This window comes from Eumetopias jubatus, unplaced genomic scaffold (genome assembly GCF_037043125.1).
Source record: "Eumetopias jubatus isolate StellerSeaLion01/CBP00866 unplaced genomic scaffold, mEumJub1_p1.0 scaffold_14, whole genome shotgun sequence".
NCBI classification, from domain to species: Eukaryota; Metazoa; Chordata; class Mammalia; order Carnivora; family Otariidae; genus Eumetopias; species Eumetopias jubatus.
In genome coordinates this window covers 56,817,978-56,843,663 of record NW_028274820.1, presented here as the reverse complement: position 1 = coordinate 56,843,663, position 25,686 = coordinate 56,817,978, and the positions used below count along the sequence as shown (strand labels likewise).

Below are 25,686 nucleotides of genomic sequence, written 5' to 3'. Positions count from 1 at the left end.
CAGATAGTGGGATAATTGTAGTGTCTAAAGTTCATGAGTAGGTGATAGAATTTAATAGTAAATGTCGACTTCACTTAAAAAAAAAAAAAAAAAACTAAAACCCCAAAAGCCAACAAAACCAAAATCCAAGGATTTAGGATTGGCCTTAGATACGAACAACATCCAGTTAGTAGTAACGTGAAATAAAAAGCGTTAATGTAGAGATACCCCTATATTCAAAATACAGCACTTTTAAAAGTTTAATCACCTTAAAACACCTCTTCTTGCAGGTACAATTACAGTTTACTTAGTGATGGTGAATTTTAAGTGAGATATAATTCCCTATGAAACTTTTTTCTTGATCCTGAAATTCCATTGACAAACAGAAATAAAATTTGATCAATTGGTTTTGCCTTTGAGTGTCAAGTATACTAGATTTTAAGCAGCTCTGTCCAACTGAAAAATGTGAACTGTATATGTATGCAATTTTAACTTTTCTAGTAGCCACAGTAAGAAGTAAAAAGTAACAGGTAAAATTAATACTAGTATTTTATACAATTCAATATATCTAAAATTTTAATCTTTTAACATGTGGTCAGTATTAAAAATTGTTGAGAAATCTTTTTTTAAAATTATTTATTTTAGAGAGAGTGAGCATGAGCAGGGGGAGGAGCAGAGGGAGAGCGACAAGTGGACTCTGTGCTGAGCGCAGAGCCTGACATGGGGCTTGATCCCATGACCCCAGGATCATGACCTGAGCTGAAATTGAGTCGGATGCTTAACTGAGCCACCCAGGCACCCCTTTTGAGAAATTTAAAATTTTTTTTGTACTAAGTATTCAAAATCTGTTATACTTTATACTCACAGAACACATCAATTCAAATTGGATTAGCCACATTTCCAGCCTCGTGCGGCTAGTTGCTATTCCATTGGACAGAGTTGTTTTAATACAGACAGCTTTTAAAATCACTTTTTAAAAATGAGTCTTGCTGGAAAAAATGTATTGGTATTTATAAAATTAATTTAACTGGAAAAACATGGAAATGAATAATTTTCTTTGCTTTTTGTTTTTTAGGGAATGATTAATTTTCAGTGTGACTCAAACATATTAGACATTTTGTATCTGAGTATTCCCTTGTGATCACCCTAATTTTCAAGGAAGATACATGTAATTTGCTATATTGTGTTAATGTTGTACTTCAGAGTTAAACAGGCAGTGAGCTTTTTATTTAAATAGTAACTCCCTAGTGTTCAACTGCATGTGTTTCAGTGGTTGGTTGAAATACAGGTGGTGACTTTTTTGTTTAAAGGCTCAGTTTCAGTTTCAGATTGAAGACTACAGAAATCTTTAGCTATTCAGGAATTAAGGATCAGTTTGTACCGTATTAATTCAACTATTTTAGAACACTCTTCTGTTGTATTGCCTTGCACATGTCCTAAGGAAGTGTAAGAACTTTGTATTTCTCCATTGATGGGACATTTCTCCTACAAGAGAGATAGGAGTGTGTATTGCAAACATTAGTAATAGGACCAGCACACAGAAGCACATTTAGCCTTTCTTGGACTCTGCCAGCCTATGCTGTACCCTTGGCTTTGGTCAAGTTTTCATCCATGCACTTATGGCTGTGAGACTTTTCTACATAGATGAAGATAAGGTGTGCAACTTTAAAACATATATACACTTGTTTTATTTAAAGGGACTAAAACACGGATGTGGTTCCCATGGTGATCTGGGAGTTAGGGGATGACAGAAGAATCACTTCAGATTTTCACTTCCAACTTTTTTTCATTCATTCCTTGTTTAAGCAATGTTGCTTAAATTGCTCATAATTAGCCAGGCAATTTGCTAAGCACTTGAATATGCAACAGTGAATAAGATAGAAATAACTTAGCCCTCCTGGGATTTGCCCTGTTAAATAGACGTCAGTGGTCCCCAGACTTAAGTATGTGTAAATTCACATTTCTCCAGCCCACCTCAGAGATTCTGATTTAGGAGGTCTGCATTGGTGCCCTGAAATTCTCATTTTAAGAAGCCCTCCTGGTGCTAATGTAGCTGGTCCTGTAGACCACACTTGGAATAACATCTGTATGGTTGAGGGGACACCATACTTTTCCTCTTTTCCTTTCTCCCATCCAGTATTCAGTTCACTAGGACCTGGCATCCTCTTTAACTGTTGGAACAAATACGTGTTTTTTTGTTTTGTTTTTTAAGGATTTCATTAATTTATCTGACAGAGCAAATGAGAGAGCACAAGTAGGGGGGAGCAGGAGAGAGAGGAGCAGGTTCCCCACTGAGCAGGGAGCCTGATGTGGGGCTGGATCCCAGGGCCCTGAGATCATGACCTGAGCAGAAGGCAGACGTTTGACTGAGCCACCCAGGCGCCCCTTTAACAGAGATTCTTAACTTGATGTCTACCTGATTTACTCCATGTTGCTCCCTCCTTCCTGTTTTTACTGACACTTTAAGACTGACCTAAAATGTCTGATTTCTTCTGCTAGGCTGTAAAATCTTTGGGAGAGAAAGCACTCTGATGTTACAGAGTTAGTTAGAACTGTTGGAATCGAGAACTGGTTTCTCTTGCTTTATCTTAGATTATACTACAGGTTGGAAATAAGGCTGATGTCCCCCTTAACAATAAGTAAGCTTTATTTTATAAAACAAAACCAAAAAAATTGAAAGCCACCCATGATTCTCCCAGCTGGAGTGTGTAATGGTCCCTTTTACTGGGTCTCTGGGTGCTTCGTAGTTTCCTCTACAAATTTAAGGCTAGGTCTTTGAGCATGCTACAGTTTTATATGAGAAAATAACATAAGAAAGAGAATCCTTGAATCAGAGGCTTTGATAAGAGACTGTCAAGTCAGTGATGAGGCAAGGTTATGCCAGTTGCTGCTTTTCACCAACAATGTGTATTAAACTTTTTTAAAAATTGAGGTGGACCAGGGCCCCTGGGGGGCTCAGTCGTTAAGTGTCTGCCTTTGGCTCAGGTCATGATCTCAGGGTCCTGGGATCGAGCCCCACATTGGGCTCCCTCCTCAGCAGGAAGCCTGCTTCTCCCTGTTCCACTCCCCCTGCTTGTGTTCCCTCTCGCTGTCTGTCAAATAAATAAATAAAATCTTTAAAAAAAAAAAAAAAAAGAGGTGGCTCTTTTAAAGAGCCACTGCTTAAAAAAAAACAATTCATAACTAGAAAATCAGGAATGATATATATGCATATATAAAATATTGAATGCTATTACTAATATAAGTAATTAGCAATACTAAATTTGGCCGGGTTGAACAGGTTCCTTTTTGAGTATAGATTGAATTGGTTGGTACAGCTGGAATTAAAGTGTGCGGCTGGTACAGAGTGCCTCCATGTGGTGGGTCAAAGAGGCCACACTATACTGCTCTAAATCCACAGGTTTGGCTTTTTTTGTTTTGGAAAACGACTGGTCCAAATGTGGACCATGTATCCTATTTCCTTGTGTAAGAAAACAAGGCAGAGAGAAACCGGTTACAAGTTAGATTTGGTTTTCTTTTCCTGCCTTCTGCTGGTGTTAGCCTGTTAGATTGTGATTAGAGCCTCAGTCTTGTTATGAGGTGAGAAATCAGTGATTTCCTTGATTTGTATAAGTGTTGGTAGAAAGAAAGGGGTGCAACAGAGCCTTATGTGGGAAATAAGGTGAAGAAAATGTACATTCAGGACGTGTAGGTAGTTTGGACAGAAGGTTGCAAGTCTAATACATTTTTGTTTCTTGCATTAGGACTTACCTGTGAAATGACTGGCTTCCTAAGCACCTGGGTGCCTGTGTATGCAGTTGTCCTGATACCTTGAGGCAGTTGAGTTAGCCAAGTTTTCAGCATTGTTGCCTTCCTTTCTTGGTATTAATATGTAACTTTGTCCATTTAATGTCAATATTGAGTCTTGATATGTAAATGATCATTTTTTGGTTTAAAGCTGTGGGATAAAGTGAAAATTTTGTGTAGGATTAGCCTATTTTTGACCTTGAGGGTGTAATAAAAATTACAGCCTGTAATCTTTCTGAAGTCATTTGATGTGGTTACATTGTTGGTTGGATTATAAGTGAAATCAGTGATTGAATATAACATAGTTAAGAGAGTAGACTCTGGAGCCAGAATGCCTGGAGATGGATGCTGACCCTGCTACACATGAGCAGTGTAGATTTGGACAGGTTAAACTTATGCTTTGTTTCCTAATCGATAAAATGCTGACTGAGAGGGTTGAATGAGGTAACAGACACTGTCTTAGGCAGTGTGGCTGCTATTGCAAAATACCACAGACTGGGTGGCTTAAACAACAGACATTTATCACCTTTCTAGAGGCTGGGAAGTCCAAGATCAAGGTGCAGGCAGATGCTTTCTGTTCTTGGTAAGAGCCCTTTCTTCCTGGCCTGTGGAGAGACGCTTTCTTGCCTTCTTGATGTGGCTCACATGGCCTCTCTTCAACATGTGCCAGTGAAGGAGCACTGGTCTCTCTTCTTGCAGAGATAGGGATCCTGGGGCGCCCGGCTGGCTTAGAAGAGCATGCAGATCAAGATCTTGGGGTTGTGAGTTGGAGCCCCATGTTCAGTGTAGAGATTACTTTAAAAAAAATCTTAGAGGAAAAAAAGGAGTAATCCTCCATCCTCATGACATCATCTAACTAAGCCTGAGTACTTTCCCAAAGGCCCAGCTTCCTAATACCATCATGTTGGAGGTTAGAGCTGCAACATAGGAATTTTGGGAGGTGGGGGGACACAAGCGTTCCATCCATAACAACATTTCCTTGTTTATATTCTTATCTGCTGTCAAACTTTACAGTGAAGAAACGCAAATAAGAAAGATACGTGGCAATAACCTAGTAATCTAAAATTTGAATTGGAAGTAATCCACATGAATATGTGGTTTATTTCTCTTTCCAACAAAATGTCAATTTTCCAGCTGTGGCCTAGGAGCAATGACCACCCTAATAATAATGAGCACTCTAGTGACTAGATTGTGTCTCACTGTGTTAGGGGCCTAACGACTGAGCCACCCAGGCGCCCCTTATTTAAATTTTTTGAAGATTATATTTTTGAGAGCGCGAGCACAAGCAGGGGGGAGGGGAGGGGCATAGGGAGAAGCAGACTCCCCGCTGAGTAGGGAGCCCAGCATGGGGCCCCATCTCAGGATCCTGAGATCACGACCTGAGTCCAAGCCCAAGGCAGACGCTTAATGACTAAGCCACCCAGGGCCCCTTTAAAATCCATTTTAAAAGAGCTACGAGGGGTGCCTGGGTGGCTCCGTCGGTTAAGCGGCTGCCTTTGGCTCAGGTAGTGATTCCAGGGTCCTGGGATCCAATCCCTGCCATCGAGCTCCCTGCTCAGCGGAGAGTCTGCTTCTCCCTCTCCCACTCCCCCTGCTTGTGTTCCCTCTCTCGCTGTCTCTCTGTCAAATAAATAAAATCTTTAAAAAAAATAAAAGAGCTACAAATATTCATAAATAAAAGGCGGAAGTGGCGGCGTCTGGGTGGCTCAGTCGTTAAGCATCTGCCTTTGGCTCAGGTCATGGTCCCAGAGTCCTGGGATCGAGCCCCACATTGGGCTCCTTGCTCCACGGGAAGCCTGCTTCTCCCTCTCCCACTCCCCCTGCTTGTGTTCCCGCTCTCGCTGTCTCTCTTTCTGTCAAATAAATCTTAAAAAAACAAAAAAAAGCAGAAGTGGCAAATTTGGGATGGTGGGTATGTTCCAGGAGGCAGGCCTTTGGAGTGGGAGAGAAGCATGGGTATCTTCAATTGTCTTGTTCTAATTATTTGGGCAGGTGTATTCGTAGATGTGTAATATTTTTATATTATAAAGCATAAAACATTGTATATCAAATTCAACATAGTAAACAATTTATTGAAAATGACACAAAAGGGATAAAATCCAGAATGAGTAAGGACTCCTGGGTGGCTCAGTCAGTTAAGTGTCTGCCTTCAGCTCAGGTCATGGTCCTGGGATCAAGCCCTGCATCGGGCTCCCTGCTTCTCCCTCTCCCTTTGCCTGCCGCTCCCCCTGCTTCTGCGGGTGCGCTCTCTCTCTCTCTCTCTCTCTCTCTGTCAAGTAAATAAATATCTTAAAAAAAAATTCCAGAATGAGTAATCATTCAGGATCTGTGACCTATCCACCAAATAAATGGCAAAATGAGTGAAGACCTAAAAGAGATCAAGTCCACATGTGTGTATTCTGTTAGGATTTAATGTAAGCTCTACACCCAAGGTGGGGCCTGAACTCACAACCCCGGGATCACAAATAGTGTGTGTTCTACTGACTGAGCCAGCCAGGTATCCCTCTGTAGGATCTTGATAGGAATAAGCCAAATGTACAAGGATATTTATTAAGCAATTGGAAATAGAATAGATATCTGATATCAAGGAATTTCTGTAAATCGCTTTGAGGAGCATGATGGTTTTATAGTCTCTGTTTCTCTTTAGAGAACGAGCACACTATTGGCTGTTTTCCCTCTTATGAGCTGTAAGAAAATCATTGGAAATGCTGGTAGTTTCTGATTGGCAGATCCTTGAGTCTTGGGTTTTTCTTCCCCAGGTATAGATTATAACAAATTTTAATTTAACTATCAGTTGCGTGCTTTTCAGATGCCAAGCACTGTTCCAGGTTCTAAACACAACAGAGAATGAGATAGCCTAATTAATTAGTTTCTGTTCTAAGGCGTGTATATCCTATTGTTACTTAGGTTTGCTTTAGGTGGAGGTAGAACACCAACTCACTTTGCTGATAGTTAAACTGAACTTGAGTGATTAGGTAATCATATGGTAGAAGCATATCCGTATCCATTTTCTTGACTCTTAACTACTTAGAATCAAACCTAAATATAACCTAATTTTAAAAGCTGGGGTGGGAGATCAGTGAAGTAGTTGATGGTCCTTTTTTCTTTTTTTAAATATGAATGAACTTGATTTACTTGGATAATTTTTTTAATAGAATTTAACCTTGTTTTATTTGTTTAAAATAATCTCTACACACAATGTGGGGCTCCAACTCATGACCTTGGGATGAAGAGTTGCATGCTCTACCATCTGAGCCAGCCAGGCACCCCTGACTTTACTTGCATTGCTAGGAAAATCTAAAACATAATACTGAGCAAAAAAATAACTTGCAAAATTTATATATAGTAAATTTATCTATAAAAATAGGGAATGCAGGACGCCTGGGTGGCTCAGTCGATTGAGCATCCAGCTCTTGATTTCTGCTCAGGTCGTGATCTCGGAGTGTTGGGGTTGAGCCCCATATCAGACTCCGCTCTCAGTGAGGAGTCTGCTGGAGATGCTCTCTCTCTCTTTCTACCCCCTCTGCCCCTCCTCCCACTCACATGCGCGTGGGCACGTGCTCTCTCTCTCTCTCTCTCTTTTTTTTTTTTTTTTAAGATTTTATTTATTTATTTGACGGAGAGAGAGAGTTAGCGAGAGTAGGAACACAAGTGGGGGAGTGGGAGAAGGGGAAGCAGGCTTCCTGCCGAGCAGGGAGCCCGATGCGGGGCTCGATCCCAGGACCCTGGGACCATGACCTGAGCTGAAGGCAGACGCTTAATGACTGAGCCACCCAGGCGCCCTCTCTCTTGCTTTCTCAAATAAGTTCTAAAAAAAATTTTCACGAATTTGCGTGTCATCCTCGCTCAGGCCAGGCTAATCTTCTCTGTATCGCTTCAATTTTAGTATATGTGCTGCCGAATGGAGCACGCAGGTTGTGCATAGCCAACTCGTTAAGTGCAGCAGAGGGATGGATGTTCTCGAGGACTTCCCAGGTCAGAAGTTTGTGTTTATGTGCTGGATGGTTAGAATTCATGCCTTTTCTAGGTCTCTTTTAATGCTGAGCCTTTTGGGTCTTGTACTGTTGAGAAGGGAGCATGGGGTTAGGAGCAGGAGAGAAACTGCAGAGGTTAAGGTAAGTTACTGGTAAGTGGGAAAGAACAACTCTAGATGTGAAAACATTAACTATATGAAAATAATCTGATGTTTGTCTAAAATGAAACTTGAGAGAATCAGATAATGGAAATTGGACAGCCATTTAAGGGAAATAATTAGTTTGGAGTGACTTTCAATAAGTAAATGGGTGTTGGATATACATTTTGAAGAATGTGTTGGGAAAACATGGCTAATGGATTACTTCTAATGTACAAAAGATGGTATTCTATTTAAAGAATTTCTTGGGAGCCCTGTGAAGTGGGATTTATTTTTGTGATATGAATAATCACATGTTAGTTGACCTAAACTCTGTATGTACCCTTATATGTGTACTTTTGGGGGAAAATTTTGATAATATATATACCCAGGAAAGAGTCAAAGGGGATGAATACTTAGTTTCTTAACACTGCGCTGCTAATACTTACTGACGGGTGCTTGAATAAAACTTAGTACTTGCAGAGGTGCCTGAGTAGCTTAGGTCATGATCTCAGGGTCCTGGGATTGAGCCCCCCAGTTGGGCTCCCTGCTCAGCGGGGAGCCTGATTCTCCCTCTGCCTTTGATGCCCCCCTCGCCCCCCACTTGTGCTCTTTCTCTGCTCTTTTGCTCTGCTCTGTCTCTCTCGCTCTGCTCTCTCTCTGCTCTCTCTCTCGCTCTACTTTCTCTGTTGCTCTCTTGCTCTGCTCTCTCTTGCTCTGCTCTCTCTCCCGCTCTGCTTTGCTCTGTCCCTCTCTCTTGCTCTGCTTTGCTCTGTCGCTCTCTCTCGCTCTGCTTTGCTCTGTCCCTCTCTCTCGCTCTGCTTTGTTCTGTCGCTCTCTCTCGCTCTGCTTTGCTCTGTCCCTCTCTCTCGCTCTGCTTTGCTCTTTCGCTCTCTCTTGCTCTGCTTTGCTCTTTTGCTCTCTCTTGCTCTGCTTTGCTCTGTCGCTCTCTCTCACTCTGCTTTGCTCTGTTGCTCTCGCTCTGCTTTGCTCTGTCGCTCTCTTGCTCTGCTTTGCTCTGTCACTCTCTCTCGCTCTGCTTTGCTCTGTCCCTCTCTCTGACTCTGCTTTGCTGTCACTGCCTCGCTCTGCTTTTCTCTGTCGCTCTCTCTCGCTCTGCTTTGCTCTGTCCCACTCTCTTGCTCTGCTTTGCTCTGTCGCTCGCTCGCTCTCTGCTTTGCTCTCTCCCTCTGTCTCGCTCCGCTTTGCGCTGTCGTGCTCTCTTGCTCTGCTTTGCGCTATCGCTGTCTCTCGCTCTGCTTTGCTCTGTCCCTCTCTCTTGCTCTGCTGTCGCTCTCGCTCTGCTTTGCTCTGTCGCTCTCTCTCGCTCTGCTTTGCTCTGTCTCTTGCTCTGCTCTCTCGCTCTCTCAAATAAAATCTTAAAAAAAAAAAAACAACCAAAAACTTAGTACTTGCATATGTGTACTTGCATGCGTGTGGTAAATCTTATTCCTTGGTTACCCATGGTAAATACTACACAATGTTGAGTAACTTTTCTGCTAGCTAAAGCAACATATAGCAGTGTGTAATTTGTACATTAGACCTCTTAGTAGAGTGTGTTTGTGTGTATATGTATTTTTTTTTTCTTAATTTGGGTATGGAGCTCAACTCGTGGCCCAAACTCATGACCCTGAAATCAGGACCTCAGCTGAGATCGAGAGTCTGATGCCTAACTCACTGAGCCACCCAGATACCCAAGTAGAGTGTATTTTTAAAGGCTTTTATGGGAAATATAACATTATCCAAAAGCAGAGAGACAGTATGTGCCCTGCACTTTAGTATTTGTTAGCACATGAGTTATTTTCAAACAAATCTCAGACTTAGCATTTCATGTGTAAATTCTGAGACTTAGGTGGTGGTTGAAATTTTTTTTTCTTAAATTGACATTCTTACCATCTCTTTGGTGTATTGTCCCTGATGACTGGGCTTTGTTTTACTGTCCCATAAAAATAATGTAAAACTGCTTTTTCCTTCCTCCTTAGTTTATGCGTACAAACAGGATGTACCTGAGTTTGGTTAATCTACATGTTCTTTATAGTTCCCTAAGGGATAGGCGGTATCTGACACATATTTCTCATGCTTTGAGGGAAATGCAAGAAAGAAAGGACTGGGTTATGAATGTGGTCTAAGTTGTGTTTTGCTGTGGTACTTCAAAATAAGTGGATTATTTGACCAGGAAAGGGAGATTTCTAGTTTTAGAAGTTAAGTAATTTAATTATTTCACTTATGTTAAGCCCAATTGCTAATATATATATTTTTTAAATAGCTAGTTGACTATAAATTCCTTTACCTTCTAAGGGGGGTGATTTTGTGTGTGGCCTCTATTTTACAATCTCACATAATCTCTTCCTCCCCTTCTCCCTCTGACTGTTGAACAAGGGATAGAAGAAGAGAGGATTAAATGCATTATATTAAGTATTCTTGTATATAATTGATATTATGTAACCTATGTGTTTATATATATGGACATTTGAACTAAGGTCGGATTTTTTTGGGGGGTATTGAGGTATGAAAGCTTAATGAATCAGAATGGTTAATAATTACACATACAACGAGTTAGGCAATATCCAAACAATTTATACACATAGATATAATACCAAAGAGTTGAGTGGATGACACAAAGATTCGTACATGTAGGATGCTGAGACATTAGAATTATATTAGGTGTCAGTAAAACCAATAAAACCATCATAGTAATGAAGTGTTTTGTATATATAACAAGTGATTGTAAAGAATGCTAAATAACTCGAATAGCAAGTTTGAGTAGGTAAAGAGACAAATTGACAGCGTTTTTGACCAGTAAAGAGAGGATGCACATTTCCAAATGCCAACCAGAATTATTTCCATTGGAAAGGTTTTAGGCCTAATAAAAATTCCATAAACTTAACGAAAGCAGAAATCTTTATATATATGTGTGTGTATATATATATATATATATTTTTTTTTTAAGACTTTTTATTTGACAGAGAGAGACACAGCAAGAGAGGGAACACAAGCAGGGGGAGTGGGAGAGGGAGAGGGAGAAGCAGGCTCCCCGCTGAGTGTGGAGCTTGATGCGGGGCTTGATCCCAGGACCCTGGGATCATGACCTGAGCCGAAGGCAGACGCTTAATGACTGAGCCACCCAGGTGCCCAGATAACATATTTTTGAGCATTATGCAATGACGGTAGGAACCATCAGTGGAGGTGTACTCAATACGTAATACCTAGCTAAATACATATTTCATTAAAGATCTTTTATATAACAACTAGTTAGAAACTTTCCTTCAAATAAATAATATCTTAAAAAAATAGTTTGAAGTTTCTTTTTTTTAAAGTTTTTATTTTAATTTGAGTTAACTAACATACAGTGTTAGTAAGGCCAGTCAGGGATTTTTAGTGTTTTCTGTACTTGGTAGCCTGAAACTTATGGACCTCATAGGATGTTTTTCAGTGCATAACATAAAATACATAGGATTATGAAGGAAATCACTGATTTTTGAAATACAGTTAGCAAAATGTTAAAACTCATAGTAAATATGTACTGCTTAACATAATTTCTGGCAACACCTCTGAATCTCACAGTAAGGGGTGTAGATGATAAAAACCTGCAGCAAGTTAATGCGTTATAAAAATATCTGCTGTATATTAATGTCAAAATTACAAGTAGTGTGATTCTACTGTGGTTTAATGCCAACATTCACAACTAAGGAGGTACTAAATTTCAGTTAGGGGATAGTGAAAATAAATAGGTGACTTTTATCCCCCCCATCTAGGTTCCCTGTATCTATTTATGGACCCCTTGGCTGTGATCTTAGATTAAGAACATCTGTAGTATGGATTTGTTTGTGTCCTGGTATGCTTAATTTGAGGCTTGAGGGCTTGAATTTAGAATATAGTCACCAGAGGAAATGTTTCTCAAATATAATTTAAAAAAGCCAATTTTAGGGGCTCCTGGCTTGGCTCAGTCAGTAAAGCATGGAATGCTTGATCGTGGAGTTGTAAGTTTGAGCCTCACATTGGTTGTAGAGATTACTTAAAAAAAAATCTCAAAAACTAATTTTAGTGGCTTTTAAAATAAACTGTAATAATCCAATGATGCTGGATCTCCAAATAGTCTTAATACGATCCTGTGATCAACTTGGTCTCCTTTTTCCTCCTTGGGCTGCATTTTCTTATTATACATTGGTTTGTATGTAGTTAATAAAAAGTTAATATGTTAAATAACTTCAAAGCATCCATGTTGGCTATTAATGTCTTTTGTTTTCATATTTTATTTTTCTTTTATAAAACATTTTAATTCTTCTGCAGGATCCGGAAACTTCAGATACGGAATATCCCGCCTCACTTACAGTGGGAGGTAAGAATTTACATATTTAATAAAGTCAAGATTTCTGTATCTAAGCTTACTCTTAGTTTTTTCCAAGCATTTTTCTACTTCCCCCCAACTCTGGGTTGTGCTAGAACACAAAATTCTTATGTATTGTCTTACTGTGGGGTTTTCTTTGCCGCGGCATAGAGTATCTCTGTTAAAAATCTGCTCTTTGATATACTTTAACTGGGTAATTTTCCTCATTCAGTCCCATCCTAACAGAATCTTGTTTGAGATCTTTCTGATGAGTTCACCAGTTATATTTAAATATGGATTTCTCTCCCTAGCAGAATTTTTAAAGACACATACCTGCTACTTATGCTTTATTTTAAAATGTTAACTCTGCTTTCTTTTGCTCAGACGGTGGCACTGTAGTGACTATGTATAAACAAACTATTTAGCACAATTGAATCCCATTGTCAGTAACTTCCAAAACATAATAATGATGTCATGGTGAGAATTTGAGACACCAGTGGTTGAAGAGATTTAAAAACCATGTCTGTTGAATCTTCCTGATGATGGAACCTGAAAATTCCTGGCACCTTGGAGAAGTGGTGCCGGGAAAACTGCTCAGCTTTTATATATTTTCTAAAATAAAAATCAAGAGTAGCTAGCTTGGTGTGTTTCACTTTAGTCTTCTGAAATGACGTTTGATGAGTCAGTCACTAAACCCAAAACCTTCACTGAAATGAAAAGTATGGTTGAAAGGTTTCTTTGGCAGTAAATTAAGGCAGGTTGGTCTGAGGTGTGATTCTCCCAAGGTCCCATTTGGTAACAAATCATTTATGCTCGTAATATTCTAGAGCATTTATTTTCAGAACAATATTATTGAGTTTAATCTTTGCTGGAGGAGTTCTTTCTTCGGTATATGCTAAATATTTTCCAAGTTATATGATGTATAGAAAGTATGTTTTTGTAGATGGAAACAGTGACTTTTAAGATTAAACCTAAGGCATTTTCCTGTTTTAGATTAATACTTGTTTAGGAAATTCAGTAGTTTGGAGGATGGGTACTCAAATCAAGTGTTGTGCTAGTCAAGGTTACTGATTTGGTTCCCCTATTTTATTTTTATTGATATATTTGATCCCTCTATTTTGGTTTGTATGATTTTTGGTTTGTATACACTCGTATAGTGTAGCTTTCAATGAAATAATCAAATGGTAGCAGCCAGTTTTAAGATAGGAATACTAGCACGTCAGCTACAGGCAAGGGGCGGTTCTCTTTTTATTCATTCATAGTATCTCTTCAAATTTAGATTGCACTAGCTTCTGAAGCATTTAATTTATTGTACTTTTGGTGGCTTTTCAAGGTTTTAGTTTACTGTATTCTTTCTCATTCTGGGTAAGATTTAATTCATTAGAATAAATATCTGTTTGCCGTGTTCAACTCTTTCTTAACTTTTTTATATTTCATTTTGCCCTCCTCCTAGCCCTTTGAGGTAAGGTGAAGTTGGGGGCGCTATCTCCTTTTTCAGGTGGGCGAATAAGGGCACACAGGATTAAAAAAAATAAGAACTACTACTGAATTGTAAGACGCTTAGAACTAGACTTTGAAACTCTTGACCTTTGATTTTAAATTTTTTTTAAATGTTTGAAATACTGATAAAAAATTACTGAGGGCTTGTCAGGAGTAGAATGAACTATTAGGGTGTTTCCTTTTACTTGAAGACTTGAGTGAATACCATCTGTTACTTCCTTTTTGAGATGAGTCACTTTGTATAACGTTTTATTTGTACACACAGAGTATGCTGGCTGTCTTGTGCCAAAGCCGTATAGACAGTGATAATTTTGGATTTAAAGGTCCAGATTCCCTTTATAATGGAGGGATTAAACTTTGAATCCACTGGTTTATCTTAGATTCATTGACAATGGAATGGCCAAACATTTGTGCCTTCTGATTGGATGCAGTGAGGAAATACAGAGAAACACAGGTGAAATAGTCTAACCTTATTAAAAAAAAAAAAAAAGACTTGACTGGTTTCAATTTCAGTCTAACTTTGAATCACCAAAAATATAGACAATAGAGGCACAACTTTAAATGATGCCATGAAGAAACAACTAGTCAAGTCCAGAATATGAGACATTCCACAGGACATGTGATACTGTTCTAGTCAAACAAGGGCATGTTAAAAGGGAGAAGAACTGTTAGGGACTAGGACCTAAAAGGATAACAAACAAGCATATGCTTAAAGTAAGTCATCTGTGAATCATGTCAATAGTCCTTCGAAGCAGCATGAAGTATCTAGAAAAGCCTTAGTGGCTTTTGGGGTCAGTATCTAGAAAAGCAGGCTTTTGGGGTTAGACTTGGAATTGTATCCCAGCTCCACTACTTTCTAGTTGTGTGATCTCTGAGCAGGTTTTAAAACTCTTCTGAGCCTCATTTTGTTCATTTATAACATGAGGATGAGGATCGCAGCCACCTCATTGGGTTGCTGTGAACATTGATAGAGTGATGTATGCTAAAGCCCTTAAAAATGCGTGGTACATGGAAGTGCACACTACATTTAAGCTAGGACATGAGCAACAAATCCACCTTCTCTCTTTTTTAATATTTTTTCTTAAAAAAATGTTTTTTTAAAGATTTTATTTGACAGAAAGCACAAGCAGGGAGAGTGGCAGAGGGAGAAGCAGGCTCCTCGCTGAGCAGGGAGCCCGATGTGGGGCTCAATCCCAGGACCCTGATCATGACCTGAGCCGAAGGCAGTCGCTTAACCAACTGAGCCACCCAGGTGCCCCCAAATTCATCTCCTCTTAACTTTATGTTCTGGTGCTTGTCTTAGGTCCCGCCTGCCCAGAAAATACTATGTTTTTCACCAGGGGAAATTGAGTGTAAAGGATTACACAGGTGCTGGAGGACTGAAAGGGGGAATCCAGAGGTGATGACTGCAGGGAATGGCTACCATTTGAAGGCTGAGGGGTCAGACGAAAAGGTTGAGATGATCAGATCTTCGAAACTTGGAGAGAGAGCCCTGAGTATTTGAGACTCTGAGCAAGGGTTGTGGCTGGTGCCTGGGATGGGGGTGGGGGAGGGAGGTTATGAAACTGGCTCTAGGAGTGGCCATGGCAGCTAGAGACTGAAACGCACTGCTGATAGGGACAGCTGATAAATGGGAAAGAGCCTGTCCTGTGTCCTCATTCCTGACTTCCAGTCTCTGAAACTACCAGGGAACTGAGGTCAAAGGAGTGATATAGGGTATAGAGTCCTAGCATTGAAAAGTTGAAAGGTAGATCTGGAACCAAGAGCTTAATATTCACTCAGAGTTCTTTTTTTTTTTTTAATTTTACTTTTAATTTTATTTATTTATTTACTTATTTATTTTCATTCATTCATTTGCAAGAGAGCATGAGCTGTGGGGGGGGGGCAGAGGGAGAGGGAGAAGCAGACTCCCCACTCAGCAGGGGGCCTGACTCTGGGCTTGATCGCAGAACCCCAGGATCATGACCTGAGCTAAAGGCAGTTTAACCAACTGAGCCACCCCAGGTGCTCTTCAGTCAGAGTTCTAACCCACAAGTGAAAATTTCTGCCCTGTTCTGCCAGTCAAGCCATTTTCTTTGAGGTTACTAAAGAGCTGACAGAATCTGGAACCAGGGTAGAAACACTGAATATGATGCTCTGTGACATTTTATCAGATCTGTAGTTGGATTGTTAATTACTTCATTCCACTATAATATTTTTTATTTTATGTTTGCATTCACTTATTGTTTATATTTTCTTTATACTGCCGTATACTAAATGATCAGAAGGGGATTCCTTTCGGGTTCTCTGTGTAGTGCATCTTTGCATGCTGTGTGTGCCAAGCAGGGGTTAAACAGATTCTAACCGTGTAGTTTTGGACGATGATAAAGCACTTAGGGGTATTGGATTGGCCAACTGTTTCACTACCTAAGTGTTTGTTTTTTGGCAGATAAAAACATGAGGAAACTAACTTTTTGAAGGACCTGTTGCTGGAGAATTAGGTAGTTTTGTTTTTCTCCAAGTATGTGGAATGTAAAAGGGGAATAGGAGAAATTGCTGCTTTTCTACTTCTCTTCCCCTTGCCTGAGATACTTGAAGGGTAGATTTTTGATGTGACCAGAATGATAGAAGGGCCACATCTACAGTCCTGATGGCCAGCAGACCTGGGTCTTCAGATGCCCTGAACGAGGTGAGCATGTGTGCTAAGGATTTGAGTGGGTACCTTCTTGGACAAACAACACAGAGGTGGGGGAGTGACAGAGTCCCAGCAGTACAGTTCACTTTCAACACCTTTGAGAACATGGTTTCTTTTTATTCAGCGTCTCAGATGGGCCCCATTTCCTAAATTTAAGAAATTTCTTTCTGCATTTAACAAATAAATTGCCAAGGCTTAGGAAAGGATTGTCAAAGAGAGTTTTTCCTAATCTCATTTCCTAATCTCTTACTACTCCTTTCCAGTCTAGATAATCAAAATTCCTAATAAGTACTCTCAATACCAAAACGAGTACCTTCTCTGAAAGAAATGTAAGACTCATTAGTTATGTAAATGAAATGTTATAAAGAGTAAGTTAGGTTCTCATTTTGGGGTTGGGCAATAAAAGTAGAGTGTTTCCCCAAGTTCCCTGTCTGGGAGAAGAGTCTGAGCCAGTTCGTCCTCTTCATCTGAGGGGTTCTGTATGACAAGGCCCTGACATTGCCCAAGACTGAAGCCACCATATTTTCTTTCTCTCTCTCTCTCTTTTTTAAGATTTTATTTGAGAGAGAGCATGAGGGAAGCGTGAGCTGGGGGGAAGGACAGAGGGAGAGGGAGAAGCAGACTCCCTGCTGAGCATGGAGCCTGTGACGGGGCTCGATCCCAGCACCCTGAGATTATGACCTGAGCCGAAGGCAGATGCTTAACCAACTGAGCCACCGAAACGCCCCACCACTATATTTTCTAAGGCAAAGATTTGAATATGTGGTCTGACAAATACTTAGGAGGATTGCATACTTTGATATCACAGTCTTGGTAGAAAATCCAGAATGTATGTTGGCTTTACCTCAAGGATTGAATATCCAATTTTTCCTGGACTTAACTGAGCTGGGAAGACAGGTATCTTGGGAAGAAACCCTGAAGAGATTTCCACAGTGTAAGGTCTGTTTCTGCCATGTGTGTAGTCTGGTGTGATTGAGTAGAGAAAGCAGAAGTGATATCATGGGCTGAACGTAGGAGAGGGGTAAAGGGATTTTCTTTATAACTAAAGCATTCTCCGTTTGTTTCAGCCTTCGGACATATATGAGTTGGTCTCTGGTTCTGGACAGGGAAAGCAAGTAACCAATGTACTAAAAATGAAAAACCAAAGCTATAAGTTGGAAATAGCAACATAAAATACTGTTTGGTTTTCTTCTCAGAGCAGAGTTACCTTAATGATTTTTTTTCTTTATCCATTTTTGAGCGAGCGTGAGAGAGCATGCAAGCGCATGAGTGGAGGGAGGAGCAGAGGGCGAGACTCTTCAAGCCGACTCTGCTGAGCTCAGAGCCTGACTTGTGGCTCAGTCCCATGACCTGTGAGATCACAGCCTGAGCCAAAACCAAGGGCTGGATGCTCAACCGACTGAGCCACCCAGGGGCCCCTTAATGATTTCTTCTAAAGGTCTTTTTGGTGCTTCCATATGTGCTTGAAGCAATTTTTGGAAGTATATCTTGTAGGAAATTTTAGGAGGCTCTTCTTTCGCAGGGCTATAGTACTGCCTTAACAACACTGTATTTAGTGTTTGGCTAGTTTGTTTTGAACCTAGCTCCTAGTAACCAGCTTGGAGAACGTTGACTTCTAGGGGATAGGGAATGTTAAAACTTTCTTGGCTTCCTCCATGATTAAAAGTTTATTCCTTTATAGTGTGGTGGTGAGGAGTGTTGTTGATAGTAAGACCTAATAGGGGATGGTAGCAGAACCCTGTAAATTACATTCATGTTAGTCCTGTCCACTGTCTGATAGAAGGGCTAAAGCTTTTGAGAGATGGCCACATTTCAGACCGCAGTGGAAGACCTACTGTAATAAATAAGGTAGAAACCTCAGAAAATGGATATTTTGTGAGATGAGGCAAGTATTCAGAATGGAGAAATTATATTATCCATATTGCATTTAGAAGAATGCTTAATGGAGACAAGTTGTAGAGGTCAGAAATATGCATAAGATTAGTAACAGTTTCATAAAGCTGGTAACATCTCATGTCTGTTACTTTGTTTCTGTATGGACTCTGAATATAGTAAGAAAGATTGATTACAGGAGAAGCACCCTGGCTGTACTACTAGCAAGTGGAAATAACAATATTACTAGGCTCTGACAGAAGGGAAACCAAAGGAGTCTTTTTAGAAAGAAATAGGGAAGTAGGCAAGAAAGTAGTGATGCCGCGTTATCCAGTCTGGAAGGGGGAGAGCAAAACTGTATCATAGTTAACTAAAGTAGTTCACGGAGAGCCCTCCTAATAAGCCTTGGATGAGTGTGTGCTGAGAATTAGAAGACTGTGTTGGACACTGGGGGTAGGGGGGATGACTTCCCAGTAAAGAGATTTAAGCCAGGGCCATGGAGTCAGTTCGGTGACATCCCTGGTGGATGTGTTCAGTGGCAGAAACTCATTCATCTTCATCTGTGCAAGTGCTGATTATTGTTTGGTGCTCTGGTCAGATGCTTTTTGGCCCAGAGTGAATACATGAATTAATGATGAACAGAAGTTGGGTGGGACTGAACCGTTTAAGTATAATTGACGATGAAAAGCTAACAAGATGAGGTACTCAATCAAACAGAAAAAGACATCTCTAGACATAGTGGGGTTGACGTTAACCATGAATTGAATGAGAAGTTACAAGAGGCATTGATGTTGAATATTACAAATAGCCCATTTAAAGGTTGGCTTTTGCAGTAGATATCTTTGAGTTGTAAATAAAGTAGTAACAGATAAACAGTGTTCTTGGTAGGTGATTTTCTGACTTTTCTCTTCAAGGACATGGTATGGCAGAAGCCTGGTATATGAATATAAATGCAGAGCTGTTGAAAGCTGGCATAGGACCTTGTCTGCTGGTTCCCTCTTTCGCCCCTGGGGAAGTTTCGTGGGCCTCGTTGAAAATCACTGTGACATCAGTTGTTAGAGCTAGTTGATCTCTGTCAAATAAATCTGAAGGACTGGAACAGGCAAGTTGAGGAAACCATTGACACAGATAGGTGATCTTTCTTCACTGTGACCTGACTCTGATCACTGGCCCGTAAATAGCTGACACTTACTGAGCACTTATGTGGTAGGCGCTGAATTAACCCATTTTATCTTCACAACAGTCCCATGTCCCCACTTTACAGATGAGGCAGCTGAGGTACAGAGAGGTGAAGTAACTTGCCCAGGGTCACGCAACTGGAAAGTGGTAGAGTTTCTGCTCTTAATCAGGTTACTCAAACAGAAAACTTCCCCCAAAGGTAAGTTTCTCTTTCTTATAATTATCATTTATTTGCTTTCAAGATGCCCCTACAATTTTGACAGTGAACCCAATAGAGAAGGGATTCTCCCCAGGTTTGGAGGAAATGCATGGTTATGAGTGATGAATGGGGTTGAACAGATTATTTGGGTAAGTTACTGGTAAACTCTTCCTTTTAGAGAACTGTGGACAGTGGTGTTCTTTATGCATCATTGCTCTGGGATGGGTTGGACGTGGTCTCATTAGAAAAGATTCAGTGAAAGACATGTAGGGGAATGAATACCAGAGTTATCCTATGACCTGTATAGAAATGGTATATGCGGCAAGTATTTCTGGTCCCAAGCTGCTACCTCCATGTGTTTACAGTGCCCTTGCACCATGATCCTGGACTTATGCCCTGTACTTCTGTTGTTCTTCTGAGATGGTTATCTCAAAGGTCTCCAGGCCCTTCATTTAAACTTTTTTTTTTTTTTTAAGATTTTTTATTTATTTCTTTGACAGAGAGAGACACAGTGAGAAAGGGAACACAAGCAGGGGGAGTGGGAGAGGGAGAAGCAGGCTTCCCACTGAGCAGGGAGCCCGATGCGGGGCTCGATCCCAGGACCCTGGGATCATGACTGAGCCGAAGTCAGACGCTTAATGACTGAGCCACCCAGGCGCCCCTAAACCTTTAATTACAAAAAATATCAAACATAAAAATAGGTTAATATATGATACACAGTTTCAATCATTATAAATATATGGTGAACCCATTTTGTTTATAGCTCTACTCTATTACCCTTTTCCAGATTACTTTGAAGCAAATCCTAGACTTCCTATTAATTTCATTTAGTAAATAACTGCAATGTGTATCTCTAAAAGATAATGTCTCTGTATTCGTTTGCTAGGGCTGCTGTAACAAAATGCCACAAGGTGGATGGCTTAAACAACAGAAACTTTATAATCTCATAGTTCTGGAGGCTAACAGTCTGATAACAAGCTGTCAGTGCATTTGTATTCTCCTGAAGGCTGTGAGGGAAGCATCTGTTCAAGACTTCTCTCTTCTGGTAGTTCCCTGGCTTGTGGCAGCGAAACTCCGGTCTTCATGTGCTGTTCTTGCTGTGTGTATGTCTGTTTCCAAATTTCTCCTTTTTATAAGGACATCCATTGTATTGCATTAGGATCGACCCTAATGACTTTTTTTTTTTGAATAAGCTCCATGTGCAATGTGGGGTTTGAACTCATGATTCCAAGATCAAGAGTCACATTCACATGCTCTACTGACTGAACCAGCCAGGTGCCCCCTAATGACTTCATTTTAACTGGATCTCTGTAAAGTCCTGATCACCAAATACGGTTACAATCTGAGGTATTGGGAGTTAACACTTCATCATATGAATCTTGAGGATACACATTTCAATCCATAACCGTCTCTTTTAAAAATTCACCACTGGGTGGCTCAGTTGGTTAAGCATCTGACTCTTGATCTCAGCTCAGGTCTCTGTCTCAGGGTCCTGAGTTCAAGCCCTGCATTGGGCTCCACACTGGGTGTGGAAACTACTTTAAAAAAAAATACATATTAAATTGATAGTAACTGAAATATCTAATCATTTGTGTTTCCTTGATTATCTCAATGTATAAAAGTTTTTGTTTGAATCAGGATCTAAGCAAGATCTTTTTTAAGACAGTTAATCAGTAAGAACCCCCCCATCCCCTTTTTTGGTGCTATGTATGTCTTTTTATTTTTTATTCTTTATTTTTTAAAAAATTTTATTTATTTATTTATTTGACGGAGAGAGAGATAGCGAGAGCAGGAACACAAGTAGGGGGAGTGGGAGAGGGAGAAACAGGCTTCCCGCTGAGCAGGGAGCCCAATGAGGGGGCTCAATCCCAGGAACCTGGGATCATGACCTGAGCCAAAGGCAGACGCCTAACGACTGAGCCACCCAGGCGCCCCTGGTGCTATGTATTTTTTTGAAGTTGGTTTATTCTGTACAATGTTCTACATTCTTACTTTGTGTTACCCCTTAACGTGTTCCTCTAACCCTTGTGGGTTAGATGTAAGTTCAGTTTTTTGTTTGGACAAAACAAAGTAATAGGTGGTTATGCATTCTTCTAATAGGTACATAATGTCTGTCTGTATGATGTGAAATGCTGCTGATTGCTGCTTAGATGCGTAATTGTGTGGTTGTAGGATGGTAATATTTTAATTCTATAATTTCTTCATTATTTGTAAACTTGTTCTCGTCAGTTATTTGACCACCCTGAGGTAAAGTCTGTAAGACAGACAGGAAAAGTGCTCAATTTTTCATTTTCTACCTTATAAATATGGGTGCCTTGGCATCCTACAAGAGTGACCACTGAGGGTTTTGTTTTTACCAATGAGTTTTTATGTATATAATTGTGAGCTCATGGATTTACATAACTTTGGGTTTCAAAGTTATTGGAATCATTCATATTAATACTCAAATTACCCTAATCCTGAGAGGCTTGTGAAAACTTCAAGACCATGCTAGTGTCCTTTTTTTTTTTTTTTAAGATTTTATATATTTGTTAAAGAGTGTGCGCATGCACACACAAGCCGGGGGAACGGCAGGCAGAGGAAGAGGAGAAGAAGAAGCGGCTCCCTGCCGAGCAAGGAGCCTGACACGGGACTTGATCCCAGGACCCTAGGATCGTGACCTGAGCCAAAGGCAGACACTTAACTGAGCCACCCAGGTGTCCCGCCAGTGTCCTTTGGATGCTACCTCCATAGTTGAGATCTTCCTTGATTTGGGTTTCAAGAAGTTCCAGGTTCATCTTGTATGTTTTCTGCTCCAAGGACTGGAATCAGCCCTTTCTCTCAGGAGCCTGGCTCCTTGGGAAATGGGGTTGAGAGATCACAGAGTGTCATGCCCCCCTTGGGACCAAATCCATTGGCCTTTTCTTGGTTGTTCATTTTGTTTGCAACAGTTATGTTCTTAGCTCCTCTAACGGTTTTAGTCATGGCCACTCTTCTGTGCCCTGACATGTGCTTTTCCATTCCTAAATTGAACATTTCTCTATTATTCACTCCTTTGTTTTTTCTCTTAGAAATTCCACTTGTTGCTGCCTGTGTTTTGCTTCTTGCTTGGAAGCAAATGTTCTCTGGAATATTCTTTGAATTTAAGGTCTAAAACAGAGTTTCTTTCCCTCTCAAATCATTTCTTTGCTTTCCCTGTGAATTTTAATAGTGCTTAGGTCACATGGGCTTGGCCTTGAGGTCACCCTTGATTCTCTCTCCTGTTTGCTTTTTGGCCACAGGACACTAGGTGTCTGGCCCCTGCCCCCCCCCCCCCCCACCATGCTTCCTTTGGTGTATTTCCCTGTACCCTGTGGCTACCACCCTGTAGAAAATTCAGTCCTAAGGCAACTGTTTTAAGCATCTTACCATGTGTAAATGGAGAAAACATTGTGGTCACAACCACCCTCTGAGGGCTGACCGTGAGGGCTCCTGCTTTGTATTCTCAAGCTTTAAAACTATCTTTAGAAAGGCCTGAGCACTAATTTTAGGATTCTGCTTTAGTGCCAAGTTGTGAAATTGCTCTTTCAGTTTCATAATCTGCAAATGAGTCCTGTAACTCTTCAGATGAAAACAATTGGTCTTTTCTGTTCGAGTTACATTAAGCTACCAACAACCACAAACAGATTGTTCATAGTTGTAAACAGGAAAGGTCGTAAAGAGAGTCTTTGGTTTCAGTACTATTCACTTGCAGTCCTGGCAGATCCAAGAAGAAATAATTAGTAAATAAATCTCTTTCATTTGTGTTTCAGGCAGAGCTTTCTACAGGATTCCCATGCTACTTCCCAGTTCAAATTGGCGATTTAGGAATAAGTGTGATCCTATGAATAAAGACTGAGAGGAAAGGAAGTTAAATGCTTGGGGTGGGAAATAACGCAATAGTTAAGCAGACTTTAATGCTTCATGACCAAACAGCCAAATAACAAAGTAACTTTTACAAAGCCTATTTAAAAACTAATCTTTTTTCTGCATGGGTTTGATGGATCTTTATGTTCTAAAGTCTCAGGAGCTCTCAAAATACCCATAACCTTGCTGTTTTCTGTGTGAGGTAAGAGGTTTGTTGGCCTGGTTGAGAATGTTGAGAGGGGGTGATCTGTGTCATTATTACTTAGAACACTTCTTGTACCAAGTACATGGTATCTCTTCCAATACCATTCTCCCAACTCTTCAACACCAACAAAGTGTCCTACAACTCAATTCATTTCTGACACTAACTATTGGATTTAGTATCAGACTCCAGGTTAAGGGCTCCATCTCACCAGACTGTCTGGACCTCAGATGCCACGTGCAATGGGATGCCCAGGTTACTCACACTTAGGCCTGATTATAAATTTGGAGAGTCCTACAGTAGCATGTCCCTCCCTTCTCCCTTCTCACCAGTAATTCACTAGAATGGCTCACAGAACTCAGGAAAGCACTTAACTTACTATTACCAATTTAGTATAAGTGATGTAACTCAGGAACAGCCAGATGGAAGAAATGCACAGGACAAGGTAAGGGGAAAGGGTTGCAGAGCTTCCATGTCCTCTCCAGGTACAGCATTCTTGCCACATCTCCATGTGTTCGCCAATCTGGAAGCTCTCCGAACCCATTCTTTTGGGATTTTATGAAGGCTTCATTACATAAGCATGATTAATTGAATCACTGGCCTTGGTGATTAATTCAATCTCCAGCGCTCCTCCTCTTCCCAGAGTTTGGGGAGTGGGGTGTAAGTTCTAAGTCTCCAATCGTGCCTTGGTCTCTCTGGTGACCAGCCTCCATTCTGAAGCTGTCTAGGACCCACCAAGAGTTGGCTCATCAGAACAGAAGACATTCCTATCACCCTGAGCATTCAGGAAACTCTAAGGGATTTAGGAGCTCTGTATCAGGAATCAGGGACAAAGACGAAATACATATTTCTTATGCTGCAGGAGACTTTCGTATTCTCAGTGCCTGGCATTGCTTGACACAAACTTTTGAAAGAAGGAATGGTAGAATAATAAGTCTGATTATAACCATATACTTTATTTTAGAACGGCATTCAGGTAATGTAGAAGGAAGCATCCATAAACCAAATAGATTACCAGGTAGCATGAGTTGAAGAAGAGGCCAAAAGAGATGATGTGTGGTGAGATGAAAGTGGTTAAAAGCCACACCTCAGTGTCCTACGTGGCACTTTGGGCTCCCCTCCCCTTCCTAGCCCTTCCTCCTCTCCTCTCACTCTTGCTCTCTCTCTGTACTGTTGCTGGTTTATTATAAAGGATACAACTCGGGGACTGCCAAATGGAAGAGATGCATAGGGCAAGGTCTGGGGGAAAGGGCATGGAGCTTCTCCCCCTCTCATTCTCTTCTGCTTTTTGTTTAATTTCTGTTGGTGAAAACACAAATATGTTTAAACAAAACAACTTAAGTTTTAATTTAAGTAATTTACCACATGTAAGTATTTACTTCTTGTAAAGCTAGTAAGCAGACAGCACTTGAACTGAATCAAAGGTGAATTTGGTTCTGTTAACACCATGATGTAAACAGTGGTGGATCAGGGGCTTCTAGCTGGCTCAGTCAGTAGAGCATGTGACTCTTGATCTCAGGGTAGTGAGTTTGTGCCTCGTGTTGGGAGTAGAGTTTACTTAAAAAAAAAAAAAAAAATCATACCCACTGGATGTCAAATGAGGTTTGGCAGTTAGCCTATAAATTATGGGACATTTGTATATCTAACTTTTATTTTTTTAATACAGTGAGCAATATATAACACCTGTGAAAACTAAGGAGAAAATGAGTTGAGTATTTAAAAATGTTGAGAAATTTTAGAATGTTCAATTTACTCATATGAACCATTAAGAAGACGTGAAAAAGGACAAGCCCGGAAGACCAAAAGTCAAAACACTAACAGTGGTGGTAGGCTTGTTATTTTTGTACCTTGTTTGTAAGGGCATTTAACCTAAATACTCAGATTGAGTATATTTTAGGGGTGACTATGGGGCTTTTTTTTTTTTTTTTTTTTAAGTGGGCTCCATGCCCAACATAAGGCTTGAATTCATGACCTTCTGATCAAGGGTCACACT

General features: G+C 40.4%; 1 protein-coding gene and 1 pseudogene across 3 annotated transcripts in view; one reads left to right on the top strand and one right to left on the bottom strand.

Moving 5' to 3' along the window:
- Positions 1-25,686, top strand: part of IGF2BP3 (insulin like growth factor 2 mRNA binding protein 3) — a 143,487-nt gene that overhangs the window by 34,090 nt on the left and 83,711 nt on the right. For all 3 annotated transcript variants that reach the window (XM_028119258.2, XM_028119257.2, XM_028119256.2), the window contains exon 3: positions 12,167-12,215. In XM_028119258.2, the coding sequence (XP_027975059.1) occupies positions 12,167-12,215 (49 nt within the window). The remainder of the gene's footprint in view (positions 1-12,166; positions 12,216-25,686) is intronic.
- Positions 7,576-7,675, bottom strand: LOC114221256 (U6 spliceosomal RNA; annotated as a pseudogene).